Source organism: Aulonocara stuartgranti, assembly GCF_965226115.1.
Source record: "Aulonocara stuartgranti genome assembly, chromosome: 3".
In the NCBI taxonomy this organism is placed as follows: domain Eukaryota; kingdom Metazoa; phylum Chordata; class Actinopteri; order Cichliformes; family Cichlidae; genus Aulonocara; species Aulonocara stuartgranti.
In genome coordinates this window covers 67,474,289-67,487,018 of record NC_138941.1, presented here as the reverse complement: position 1 = coordinate 67,487,018, position 12,730 = coordinate 67,474,289, and the positions used below count along the sequence as shown (strand labels likewise).

At 42.0% G+C, this 12,730-nt stretch overlaps 3 protein-coding genes and 2 long non-coding RNA genes across 8 annotated transcripts in view; 4 read left to right on the top strand and 1 right to left on the bottom strand.

Moving 5' to 3' along the window:
* LOC309695629 (uncharacterized protein) overlaps positions 1 to 12,730 on the top strand; it is a 409,672-nt gene that overhangs the window by 86,249 nt on the left and 310,693 nt on the right. The gene's annotated exons all lie outside the window — the stretch shown is intronic.
* LOC309694288 (uncharacterized protein) overlaps positions 1 to 12,730 on the bottom strand; it is a 79,239-nt gene that overhangs the window by 32,651 nt on the left and 33,858 nt on the right. The gene's annotated exons all lie outside the window — the stretch shown is intronic.
* LOC309696847 lies at positions 3,815 to 5,994 on the top strand. Of its 3 annotated transcripts, none has more exons than XR_014273677.1 (4): positions 3,815 to 4,511; positions 4,609 to 4,720; positions 5,036 to 5,410; positions 5,574 to 5,994. It is a non-coding gene; the product is annotated as an uncharacterized lncRNA (long non-coding RNA). The 3 variants fall into 3 exon arrangements; XR_014273678.1 differs by having other exon boundaries at positions 3,815 to 4,720; positions 5,036 to 5,125; positions 5,238 to 5,410; XR_014273679.1 differs by having other exon boundaries at positions 3,815 to 4,720.
* LOC309696855 lies at positions 6,003 to 7,176 on the top strand. The gene is made up of 2 exons (XR_014273681.1): positions 6,003 to 6,091; positions 6,944 to 7,176. It is a non-coding gene; the product is annotated as an uncharacterized lncRNA (long non-coding RNA).
* The window catches only part of LOC309695781 (uncharacterized protein), an 82,250-nt gene continuing 78,922 nt past the window's right edge, over positions 9,403 to 12,730 (top strand). The window contains exons 1-2 of the mRNA XM_082516656.1: positions 9,403 to 10,394; positions 10,963 to 11,064. Coding sequence (XP_082372782.1) covers positions 9,768 to 10,313 — 546 coding nt within the window. The 5' untranslated portion in view covers positions 9,403 to 9,767 and the 3' untranslated portion in view covers positions 10,314 to 10,394; positions 10,963 to 11,064. The remainder of the gene's footprint in view (positions 10,395 to 10,962; positions 11,065 to 12,730) is intronic.

The window sequence follows — 12,730 nt, the reverse complement described above, 5'->3', positions numbered from 1 at the left end:
TGCATTTCAAGGTCCTGCACCCATCCGTCAGTAAACTGTACCTGGGCTTGTTGCAGTGACCTGAAGTTACTAAACTTCACGAGTGTATGCACTCACTCCAAGAAGCGTATAATTATAAATATGCTACGATGAGATAGCTGACTTCATCAAACTAGCAAATCTTATCCAGGCTACGTTGGTGATGCAGTTTTTTTTTAATGTATATGATATTTTTGTCATGCGATTTTAAAGCCGGTCCTACAACCCCATCCAAGAATAACATGCAGCTTATCTCAGAACTGTCGGTGAAAACTATTCTTGGAGCTAGGTTTAATTGAGCTGCATTTTAAAGAGGTGCAATTTCACAATTTGTGTATATTTTCTAAGTTCACTATTTCGTCATGTGTTGAGAAAAACACAAATTTAAAAATTACATGGTCTAATATTTACATTTAGCATATAACTGCAATATTATTTTTTCGCTTTTTTTTCAAAGACTCGAAAGGACTTGAAATTCAAAATTTCAGACTTGTGACTTTACTCGGACTTTTACACCAGTGACTTGAGACTCGACTCTGACTTGCCTGACATTACTTGAGACTTGACTTGTGACTTGAGGATAAAGACTTGAGACTTACTTGAGACTTGCAAAACAATGACTTGGTCCCACCTCTGCAAAAAACTCACTGAAAAGCCTTCAGCTAATCCAAAATGCTGCAGCAAGAGTACTGACAGGGACTAGAAAGAGAGAGCAGATTTCTCCTGTTTTGGCTTCCTGTTAAATCCAGAATTGAATTCAAAATCCTGCTCCTTACATACGAGCTCTCAAATAATCAGGCCCCATCTTATCTTAATGACCTTATAGTACCATATCACCCTATTAGAGGACTTTGCTCTCGCTCTGCAGGCCTACTTGTTGTTCCTAGAGTATTTAAAAGTAGAACGGGAGGGAGAGCCTTCAGTTTTCAGGCCCCTCTTCTGTGGAACCAGCTTCCAGTTTGGATTCAGGAGACAGACACTACCATGTGCAATCCTACCATGTGCATTCATGGATTTTTTTTTTTTCACATTCTGTCTCTCACAGTTGAAGTGTACCTCTGGTGCAAATTACTGACCTCTGTCATCATTTTAAGTGGGAGAACTTGCACAATCGGTGGCTGACTAAATACTTTTTTGCCCCACTGTATAGTTAGGGCTGGACCAGGTGACCCTGAATCCTCTCTTAGTTATGCTGCAATAGACGTAGGCTGCGGGGGATTCCCATGATGCATTGAGTTTTTCCTTTCCAGTCACCTTTCTCACTCACTATGTGTTAATAGACCTCTCTGCATTGAATCATATCTGTTATTAACCTCTGTCTCTCTTCCACAGCATGTCTTTTATCCTGTCTTCCTTCTCTCACCCCAACCAGTCGCAGCAGATGGCTGCCCTTCTCTGAGCCTGGTTCTGCCGGAGGTTTCTTCCTGTTAAAAGGGAGTTTTTCCTTCCCACCGTCGCCAAAGTGCTTGCTCATAGGGGGTCATGCTGCGTGCCAATGCCAAATTGTTATGGAAATTTTAAGAACAACCTGCACCACACCTTGTGAGCTTGATTGAAGTACGTTTAATAAGCAATGTGGAATGTGAAACATTCCAGCCAAACACAGGGATCATCTCTAAATAATGGCCACCACCCTTACAGCTTATATACACCATCACAGATACTCTCGAACATTCCACAGCACATCATGCATACCTATACCTTCAATTCAATTCAATTCAATTTTATTTATATAGCGCCAAATCACAACTAAAGTCGCCTCAAGGCGCTTCATAGATACAGAGAAAAAACCAACAATCATAGCTAACTGACTTAGCGTGACTATGCTAAGTCACGTGGTCTGTCAATCTCTATAGGCTGCGGCTGTAGATCAGAAGAAAAGGAAACGATTTGTAAGTGTGTGTTTTGTTAGGATGACTTTGTTAACTCCTGTTTAAAGCATAAAAATGATACCACAGCAAGAAAGCAAACATTTCATGTCATCTCAGATCTCACAAGAATGAGATTAAGTTGCTGTACCCTTGGGAATATTTAGATGTGACACAATTAAAATTACCACTACAAACAATATTAGGAGATAAAAAAATATATATTTGGAACAGAAAAACAATCTAAACGAGTGGACTAAAACTCCTTTAAAGATATGGTATGATGAATGCGAAAGCTTCAAATCAGTAGCCAACATGAAACAACTCAGATGGGTCACATATGATAGGGAATTTATCCCTGCATAAATAGATGGACATTATACAAATTGGTTAACAAGGGGGATTGGACCATTTTGGTCAATGTCAGGAAAAGAAGGATTACATAGTTTTGCTATGTCACATTTGTCTCTTAGCAAAAATATGTAATTTGCATAGATTCGCTAAGAGACACCTATGGTTTGGAAAACTAAGTTTTTTTTTTCCAATATCTCCAAGTCAGCTCCTATTTTAACAGTAACATAAAAACTACAGAAGAACATAGTAGAGGCCTAGTCCCTCTTATAATAGAGGCTTATAAAGGTAAAGGTAAAGGTAAAGGTGATGATGAGATGATGATGAGATAGCCATTATTTGTCAGTTGCAGGTCTTTTGCCCACAACCGAGATGACAGACCTTGCCGACCGTACATACAATACAAACATCACATTGGGGAGACAGGTCAGGCCAGGTAGCTAGAGGTAAGATTAAAAATAAATTGATAGCTAAACTTATAAAATATTTAAATATGTAAGAAAAATTGAAAAGAAATCAGATGAAAACTACTAGTTCGGGTTATTGGAATTGGAATTCACATGGAGGGAATTCACATGGAAAAATTTTATTAGTTTTTTTTTATAACCCCCAAAATAAAATACAAACAAAAAGGTCAACCGAGAGATGGATCCTGCTGGAGAAACTGTGGGGAAACTATGGCAGATCACCTTCATATATATTGGAAATGTGGATTTATAATTTGGAAAAACTATAAAACTTTCAATGAAAATAAAGTCTAAAAAAAGCCAGATAAACAGCGTGGAGGACAGGCCAAGCACCCCACTCTATGGCTGTATCCCAATTCAGGGTTGTAGCCTGAAGGCCACCAATGGGCCCTTCACTTTCCCGGATTTGAAGGATGGGTCAGGTGTATCATTCGCAGCCCAGTATATCCCAGAATTCATAGAGCAGCAGTGGCTTTGGCTAATTTTTTCACAAAAAAACCCCCAAACAAGCAGATGGCTGAAGCGTGGTTGCCGAAAAGTAAACTTTTAAAACTAAGTATTGAATGTTATACCACTTATTTATGTGCAAAAGCTGCTTGGACTATTCCGCAGCACCCCTATCACATTGGTACATCCCTCCAGGTAACCATTGTCTTGTACAGTAGAGTGGGACATTAGATTTACTCTCAGCGGAATTGACCGGAGAAGGCATCGGTTCATGCACTGCACTGGCCTGCACCACGATTAGTATAAGGTAAGAATGAATGACTTTTGTTCTATTCGTTATTTCCACGGTTGCATTTGAATAACAGTAAAAAAAAAAAAAACAACTTGTTAATGTAAAGTTTCGGATAAAATGTGGGAGCCCGAAATTGTGTCTACTTTCTTCTTACAATCCGGCAACAAATAAATTGCACTGCAAACAAAGTCTATCAACAAAGAAAACATTTTCGTTTCATACTTTTCTGTTATATTCCCTTACAAAGCTAGCTTTAACGCTTCGAGGGTTCCTTTGTTCTTGCCGTCGCCTCGGCGCTTGACCCAGACTTTCGCTCTGTGGTTGCTTTTTAGCATAGTACTACAAAAAATTGTAAATCTGTGCTATATGATTGATAAACGTAAAGGTAACTGTATAAATGTGTTCAATGACTTTGTTACTTTTAATGATTGGAGAGCACCCGCTTCGATTCGCACTCAATTCAAACTTTACGCTGCACGCTCACCTAACTTGCGTTTGCACCCTTTGTCCACACGTAAACTGCGTTTAGCATTTACGTGTGGACGAGGAAGACGGAGAAAACGCAGCGTCAAAGGTGTGCGCCTATTTTGACGCCACACTGTGCGCCAAGTTTTTGTCTCGGTGCCATGAATTCCTACAATGGCAGACTTAGACAAAATACTGTTAATGTTATTATCTTCAGTGTTTAAATGCTTACATATACGGGTTTGCTTGTAATTGTTGCCTATATACATTTTAAGCTATTATTTATTATTTAGTTCAATCAATAGATCAAGTTTTGTAGTGACTATGAAATATATTGTAATTATCTGTTTCCTGTTTATCCTAGACAGGGCAAAAAAGGACTCCAAATTAAAAAAAAGATAAAAATGAAAGACTGGTGCATTGTGCAGTTTAGCACTGGTGGTACAGAAATAGTCCCTAGATCAAGGATAAATGGGGAGAAATTGTCATGGCCTCCATATCCTCCATGAGACACATTCAGGATCCACGATGCAGTAAAGAGGAGAGTTCATCCTGGTGCAACATGGCTCACCTATGCACCAGTCCGACTTCTAATAAGCCATGGTGGGTATCATCTGGATTGGTGTTGTATAAATGTAACAATAACAAGTTTTTCGTGTCCTAATTTATGTCTGGCCATACATTGTGTTTGTACTTCCAGACACATTTCACGAAGCAGAACGCAGTCTTCAGAAATATCTAAGTGAACACTGTGATACGTCTGACCTTCAGTCCGAAGCTGAAACTCAGACCAGTCATAAAAGAAAGCACAAGTAAAACTTTTTTTATTTCACAAACATATCTTTGATTGCTAAGAATTTATGATCTTGTCTTTTGTACATATCTGTGGTGCTTGCATACTGCTATATCACCACATAATATAGTCCAAAAAGTGGAAGCTTGTAAACTTTTTATAAATGCAAAGCCGTGTACACTTGTGCACTTCAAAAATCCCTTGTATACTGTACCTTCTTGCACATCTCCGTTTCCTGTGTGTGTTGTTATAAATCAAACTGTAACTTTAGGAAAAAATATTCCAAAAGCACATTTGTAATTACTTATGACCGTTTTCAACTTTTTTTCTTTAGACCAAATCCCCTGTACACATATAGTGACTCAGAGGATGAGCAGCCCACAAAAAAAATGGTTTCCCCGGGCCCCTCGAGTGAAAATACCAGGTAATAAAATACTGTCTAGTGTCTTTGTACATATCTGTGTGTGACACAAGGAAACTTTTGACAAGTTGTCTGTATTCTTAAATACTTAAAAAAAATTATCTTTTTCTGTCAGACCTGACGAGAGCTGTTAACGAACTCCGTGAGGAGGTCAGAGCCATCCGCAATACCGGCTGCAATGAATCGGTAGATGCTGGGATACTGCCTCTGGATTTGCCCTTGCACAACATTGAGGAGCTAAACAATGCAGAGCCAGCTCTTCAATCACAAGAGGCAAATAAGGCAATGGTAAGTATATAAAGGTTATGTACACTTTGTAACTATAAAGTGTAATAGCTGTCAGATGTGATTTAAATACATAACAACGGCTTGTTGATTAAACACACAAGCACTTGCATACACATTTAAGACATGAGACATGCTAATTCCATCTCTTAAAATGTGTCTATAGGTGAGACGCTTTGCCTTGATTGGAAGGACCACACTGGAGGTGCGAGTCCGCCGTGTAATGGCTTATGCCATTACAAACGAGCTGGCCTCGGTACTAAACTGGGCAGGGAAAAAAACCAAGGACCAGACAAAGCAAAAAATGGCATTTAAAGATACAGCGCTCTGCAAATGCATATTTGGTAAGTTTTACTGTTTTTTTGCTATATTACTTTGTCTTTCTTAATAACAAGACTTTCATGTCCGGTTAATCTGGAGATGGAGTCTTTGGTCTTTGGCTTGTTTAGTCCTCGGGTTGTAGTTTGTACAGCCCGAGGACCCCATGTTTATTTTGTTTTAAAGGATACACGGCACACCATGCTAAGACTTATCACTTTTTCCGCTCATAGCTCTTTGGGAATCAAATGCGGCAGTTTGCAGATTTACGCATGTTTATCAGCCTAGGAGTTTACATACTTTCTCCCCGCTGAAGACAGTTAACGAGAGCTTATTCATGTGCTCTAATTCACTTTTTTTGTTTGTGTGTGTGTGTGTGTGTGTGTGTGTGTGTGTGTGTGTGTGTGTGTGTGTGTGTGTGTGTGTGTGTGTGTGTGTGTAAGATAAGATAAGATAACCTTTATTAGTCCCACACGTGGGAAATTTGTTTTGTCACAGCAGGAAGTGGACAGTGCAAAAGTTATGAGGCAAAAATTAGAATACAATAAGAATAAATACAGTACACAACTGTACAGAATAGAATAAAATAAAATACTATATACAGTAGAATAAAATAAAATAAATATACAATAAGATAAAAATAGAATACAAATACAAATACTATATACAACTGAGTAAAAATACAACGATGACAGAAAGGATTATTGCACTTAGTATTATTGCATATGTATGGATGTGTGTGCTTGATCAGTTAAAGTCTTTATTATGGAGTCTGACAGCAGTGGGGAGGAAAGACCTGCGAAATCTCTCCGTCCCACACCGTGGGTGCCGCAGTCTCCCACTGAAGGAGCTGCTCAGTGCTGTCACAGTCTGCTGCATGGGGTGGGAGATGTTGTCCATCAGGGATGACAGCTTAGCCGCCGTTCTCCTGTCACTCACCACCTCCACTGGGTCCAGAGGGCATCCTAGAACAGAGCTGGCCCTTCGGATCACCCTGTTCAGTCTCTTCCTGTCCCCAGCAGAGATGCTGCCGCCCCAGCAGACCACACCATAAAAGATAGCAGAAGCCACAACAGAGTCATAGAATTTCTTCAGGAGTGGGCCCTCCACCCCAAACGACCTGAGTCTCCGCAGCAGGTACAGCCTGCTCTGCCCTTTCCTGTAGAGGGCGTCTGAGTTATGAGTCCAGTCCAGTCTATTGTTCAGATGAACACCAAGGTGTGTGTATTTTTGTCCTAGATGGCCTGACGCAACAGTTAGGGGCAAACTCTATGTCCGAGTTTGTCTTTGCGCAAGCAGTGCAGAAATGGCTCCGATACGCCCCAGATCGTTTGGGTGGTGCAGGACGCACATCATGCATCCCCATCCCAGAGTAAAAAATTACAAACTTCTGTGAAACATATAAATGTAAATAGGAAACTGTCTTTTAATAAAGTATTTAGCAAACAAAACATGTCTATTGACCTTTTTTTTTTTTTTCTCTGTTACATCACATGCAATGCTTTCTTATTTTAGGATATTAATATTGACATGATACATTGTGAGACATTTGGGGGTTTTTTTTATAAAGGTTGTCCAATTTGAGGAATAAGTACAATTATGTGTTTAGGTGGTTGAAGTATTGATGGAAACATGCAGTAGTTTAGTATTGGTTAAAATACCTATAAAGAAAGGTAGATTTCCAGTCATGATTTAACTGTTGTTTTAATAAAAAGCAACTGTGCGAAAGAGGTGGAAAATCAACACCATAGCTCAACAGTGTTTCAATATCAGAATCTGACATTGTTTCAATGTCAGGTTTCAACATTGATTCAACATCAAAACCTGACGTTGTTTCAACGTTAAAAAAGGGTGCAAGAGTGACGTTAGGTCAACGTCACATTTCAACGTTGGTTCAATGACACAGCCTGATATTGACTCAACAGTGTTTCAATGTTTCCTTGCTATCTGGGTTTGCTTATCAGGGATGTAAATCCTTAGGTGAGGGCCACTCAGAAAACAAGGTCATAATTCTCTCTGTGAGGGAGGAGGTATAGCCCCGTGAGAGGAGCCAACATGTGTGTTTGTGGAATGTTCTTTGTCTGTGTGTCTTTATATAAGATGTAAGGTTACTTGTAACGCGTTACTGTAATCTGATTACTTTTTTCAAGTAACGAGTAAAGTAAGGGATTACTATTGCAAAAACGGTAATTAGATTACCGTTACTTTCCCGTAGGAACGCTGCGTTACTTTTTTACCAATGAGATGTGGCCATGCAGTCACATGACCAGTTTGAAACTGTGGCGGGCAGAGCGGCCCAAGCGTTTCAAAGTAGCGGACACACGGAAAGAAGAAACATGAAAACATGGCGGAGTCTACGCTAGAGCTGAAGAGGATGAACAACCTTGGCCTCACATACAAAGAATGTTTCACTTAAAAGCAGTACAAAAGAACAGCTATGTCTTCAGTGTCGGTCTCTTCAGTGAGAGCCAAAACGAACCTTTTCTTTTTTTCAGCGTGAAACAACTCAACTCGCGTAACCTGAGGAAACAGTAAGTTTTCTCTAAATATCTTTTTAGCTGTGGTTAGCTGGATGTCAGTCTTATGTTACAGCAGCAGTGTTGAGCTAGAGCTGCGAGTCACATTTTTGGCGCTACGTTGTAGTGAGATAAGTTTGTGGGTGTTTTGTGCAGCTTCGGCTGTCCTTTTAAGCCTATAAGCTAACAGCTTGCCTGGTTAATGACGCTAGAGTTCCACGCACATGCAAACAGCACGTCTCTACTGCTTTAACTGTTAAAACAGAAGGCAATACTGCGGCTGACAGGGTTTATTATGTGAAATAGCAGCTTGTTTAGTTTAAACAGTCTGCAACAGCCAACAACCCTGCGTCAGTGTGGAGGGGCCTGCAGGAAATCACCAGCTACAGACGCCCCCCACCCACTATTGAAGCAAACAAAGACCTGGCCAACGAGTTAAACACTTTCTATTGCAGGTTTGAGACGGACAGACTCCCACACCCCACCCTCCCCTCCCCAGGGACATTGCTTCAGACATTGACCCCCAACACACATTCCACCTCTCCCCCCTTCACCTTGCCCCTCCCCAATCAAGACTCAACGACCACCCCCACCCACCCCAATCCAGACTCAACGACCACCACCACCCTCTCCAATCCAGACTCAACGACCTCCACCACACCTCTCACCCCCCTTTCCTCCTCCCTGAAACTCAGAATACACACTCAGGATGTGAGCCGATTATTCCAGAAACAGAAGCCCAGGAAAGCCCCCGGACCAGACGGCGTCTTACCCTCCTGCCTCAAAACCTGTGCTGAACAGCTGGCTCCCATCTTTACTCGCATCTTCAACAGATCCCTGGAGCTGTGTGAAGTTCCCTCCTGTTCAAACGCTCCACCATCATCCCTGTTCCCAAGAAACCCACCATCACAGGACTGAATGACTACAGACCTGTCGCCTTGACGTCTGTGGTCATGAAATCCTTTGAACGACTGGTGTTAGCCCATCTGAAAGACATTACAGGCCACCAGCTGGACCCTCTGCAGTTTGCCTACTGGGCAAACAGGTCGGTGGATGATGCAGTGAACATGGGGCTGCATTACATGTTGCAACGCCTTGACCGCCCGGGAACTTATGCCAGGGTCCTGTTTGTGGCCTTTAGTTTGGCTTTTAACACCATTGTGCCTGAACTTCTTTCCTCCAAACTCTCCCAGCTCAGCGTGTCACCAGCTACCTGGCAGTGGATCACCAGCTTCCTGACAGACAGAAAGCAACAAGTGAGGCTGGGGGAGATCACCTCTGAAACCCGGTCCCTCAGTATTGGTGCCCCTCAAGGATGTGTCCTCTCACCACTACTGTTCTCCCTCTACACTAACGACTGCACCTCCAAGAACTTGGCTGTCAAACTCCTAAAGTTTGCAGATGACACCACTGTCATTGGCCTCATTCAAGATGGTGATGAGTCTGCATACCGGCAGGAAGTTGAGCGGCTGGTACTCTGGTGCAGTCAGCACAATCTGGAGCTGAACACTCTTAAGACTGTAGAGATGACAGTGGACTTCAGGAGGCATCCCTCAACTCTGCTCCCCCTCACCATATCAGACAGCCCTGTGTCAACTGTGAAGACCTTCAAGTTCCTGGGTACAACCATCTCCCAGGACCTGAAGTGGGAGACCAACATCAACTCCATCCTCAAAAAGACCCAGCAGAGGATGTACTTCCTGAGACATCTGGGGAAGTACAGTCTTCCACAGGAGCTGCTGATCCAGTTCTACACTGCGGTCATTGAGTCTGTCCTGTGCTCCTCCATCACAGTCTGGTATGGAGCAGCCACTAAACAGGACAGGAGCAGACTGCAGCGGACTGTACGGGCAGCAGAAAGGATCATCGGCACCCCCCTGCCCTCCATCCACGATCTGTACCTCTCAAGAACCAGGAAACGGGCAGGGAAAATCATCACAGACCCCTCACACCCTGCACACAGACTTTTTGATCTGCTGCCCTCTGGCAGACGGTACAGAAGCCTGCAGACCAGGACCACCCGACACAGGAACAGTTTCTTTCCCCTCGCCATCTCCCTTCTTAACAGTTGACCTGTCACACTGCTCCCACTGCCAGACCGCAACTGCACCTTATGTACATTTTGTAGTATTCATTCCACCTCATTCATTTCTGTATTTTATGTTGTTACGAGTTCAAAATTGGGGATGGAAACAAGAGAAACACCACAATAACAACTCTGGTCCGGTCGGGTTGAGTCAAACGATGATTTTAATGAACACACGCGTGGGAGATGGACACTGATGCAGACAGCCTCAAAATCTCAAAATGGTGGAGCATTGCTCAAACTTTTATAGCCCCTGGTGCCTCCACCTTATCATAAAAAGCCTAAACATTTACATGCCTTCTCTCACACAGCGCCTAAGCTACGACCTTGGCTCCCTGCTTATCTGCTCCTGCTGAGATGGGGCAGAAAACTCCAGCATATTCTGTTCTCTTCTAATCAGACAAATAAGACAGTAACTCTCTGTGCACAGTATTTCTTATAACTCAGCAGTATAATGCATCATAAAGCAATGTCATTCATTCACAACAAGTCAGCAGTTTAATGTAATGCAAATCAGTTTAACTAATGCAATAGTTATCAGCTTCTTCTAATTCAGGAGGAAAATGCAAACTAAACTACATAATAATTCACAATCTTTAATTCGGGGTATAACATGGCATAAAATAACACTACAGTCCAACAATGTATATAAGTTTAGGTTCGTTATTTATAGTTGGTTTTCACAGCTTTGTGTATGTATGTGTAATGTGTATATATAGACACGTACGTGTGTGTGTGTGTGTGTGTGTGTGTGTGTGTGTGTGTGTGTGTGTGTGTGTGTGTGAGAGAGAGAGATTTACATTGCTGTGCTTGAGAGCCACCATCTTCTACCGGAACCAAATTCCCTGTATGTGTCTGCACATATACTTGGCCAATAAACACGATTCTGATTCTGATTCTGATTCTGATTAAACTGGGCAAACACTGTGCGATTTATTTTCAGTCGCGTTATTCAGCTCCTGCTCAATCTGTACAATTAAATCTCAGGGGTTAGAAGTTCATAGGTCACGATGCAGGGTCTCACACTACACGGCCTGATGTTCTGATGCAACCTGAGTGCTCAAACTGTGCGTCCATAACATGAAGGTTATCATACAAAATCTGTCTCTCGCTCTCCCTCTTTGTGTCTTTCACTCACTTACACAGACACCACCACCGTCAACTTTGCTAAATTACTAATGTAAAACATTGACCAGGCAGCTGTAATTGAGCAGCAATGTCCATCCAACTCTTTTCATGGTTGTTGTAGTCGTGATAATTTTGTGAGGCCACATTGAAAGGCCTCAGATACGGAAGCGTAGAGTTACCACCCAGGCAAAAGAAAAATAGAGCTATATCACGTTATAACATGAAAAGTATATTATTATTGTTCTAACAATATACCTTTCACGTTTGAACAATATAATATCACGTTATTACAATATACATAATTATCACATTCGTACAATATAAATATTATATTGCACAAACATGAAAAGCATATTGTCAGAACAATAAACTTTTAAGGTTATAACGTGATATGGTTCTATTTTTCTTTTGCCCCGGTGGCAGCTCTACGCTTATGTACTCAAATGGGCTTGCCTCATCCTACAAGTTATGCCTCCATCTCTTGTGTCCAGATCACACGCTGCACTGCCGTGCTGCTCCACCTTTTCTCTTTCATTTCTGTGTTTGTGCGTGCGCAGTGTGAGAGGCTGCGTTGAGAGGCGACAGGATTTCAAACATGTTTGATTATCATGCAACCATACGATTGATGATTGGGAGCTGGTCGTGAGGTGTTAACTGCTTTTCGTTACCCCATGTATACTACATGATGCACACACGATTAAGGCAAAACATGGGCCGATCCCCAAAACGGTTGCGCGACTGAAAAATTGGCTCAAAATGGGCCACAAATCGCACAGTGTATGCCCAGCTTTTGGAGGCTAGCTCCAAACAAATATCCGCAGCTTGGCAGTGTATACAGCACTATAATGACCAGACCTAATTCTTTTGAAAACCATACATCTTTCCACGGGTCTCAACCTCATCAGACATCACCTAGACAGAGAGCTGGATGAGGCCAGCACAAATGGCAGCCTAACCGACTAAGATGATGGATCCATGGGGTTAGGAAAGCCAGAAGCAGGGGAGCTGGAGAGGTACCTTTCATGTCCATTCACTGCAGGTGTGGATCTATTGCATGGCATTCCTCACATCAAGAAGCTGTTGATCAAAATCAATGCAGCTCTTCCTGCATCTGGAGCTTGTGAAGGACTTCTTAGTCATGCAGGATTCCTGTTCACTGCTAAACAGTTACAGCTTCACAGAAAGAACCTTGAGAGCAAACTGCTGCTGAAGCTTAACCATCATCTCACTGAGTGAAGAAATGGCACATTTTTGCTAAATATGCAGAAATAAATG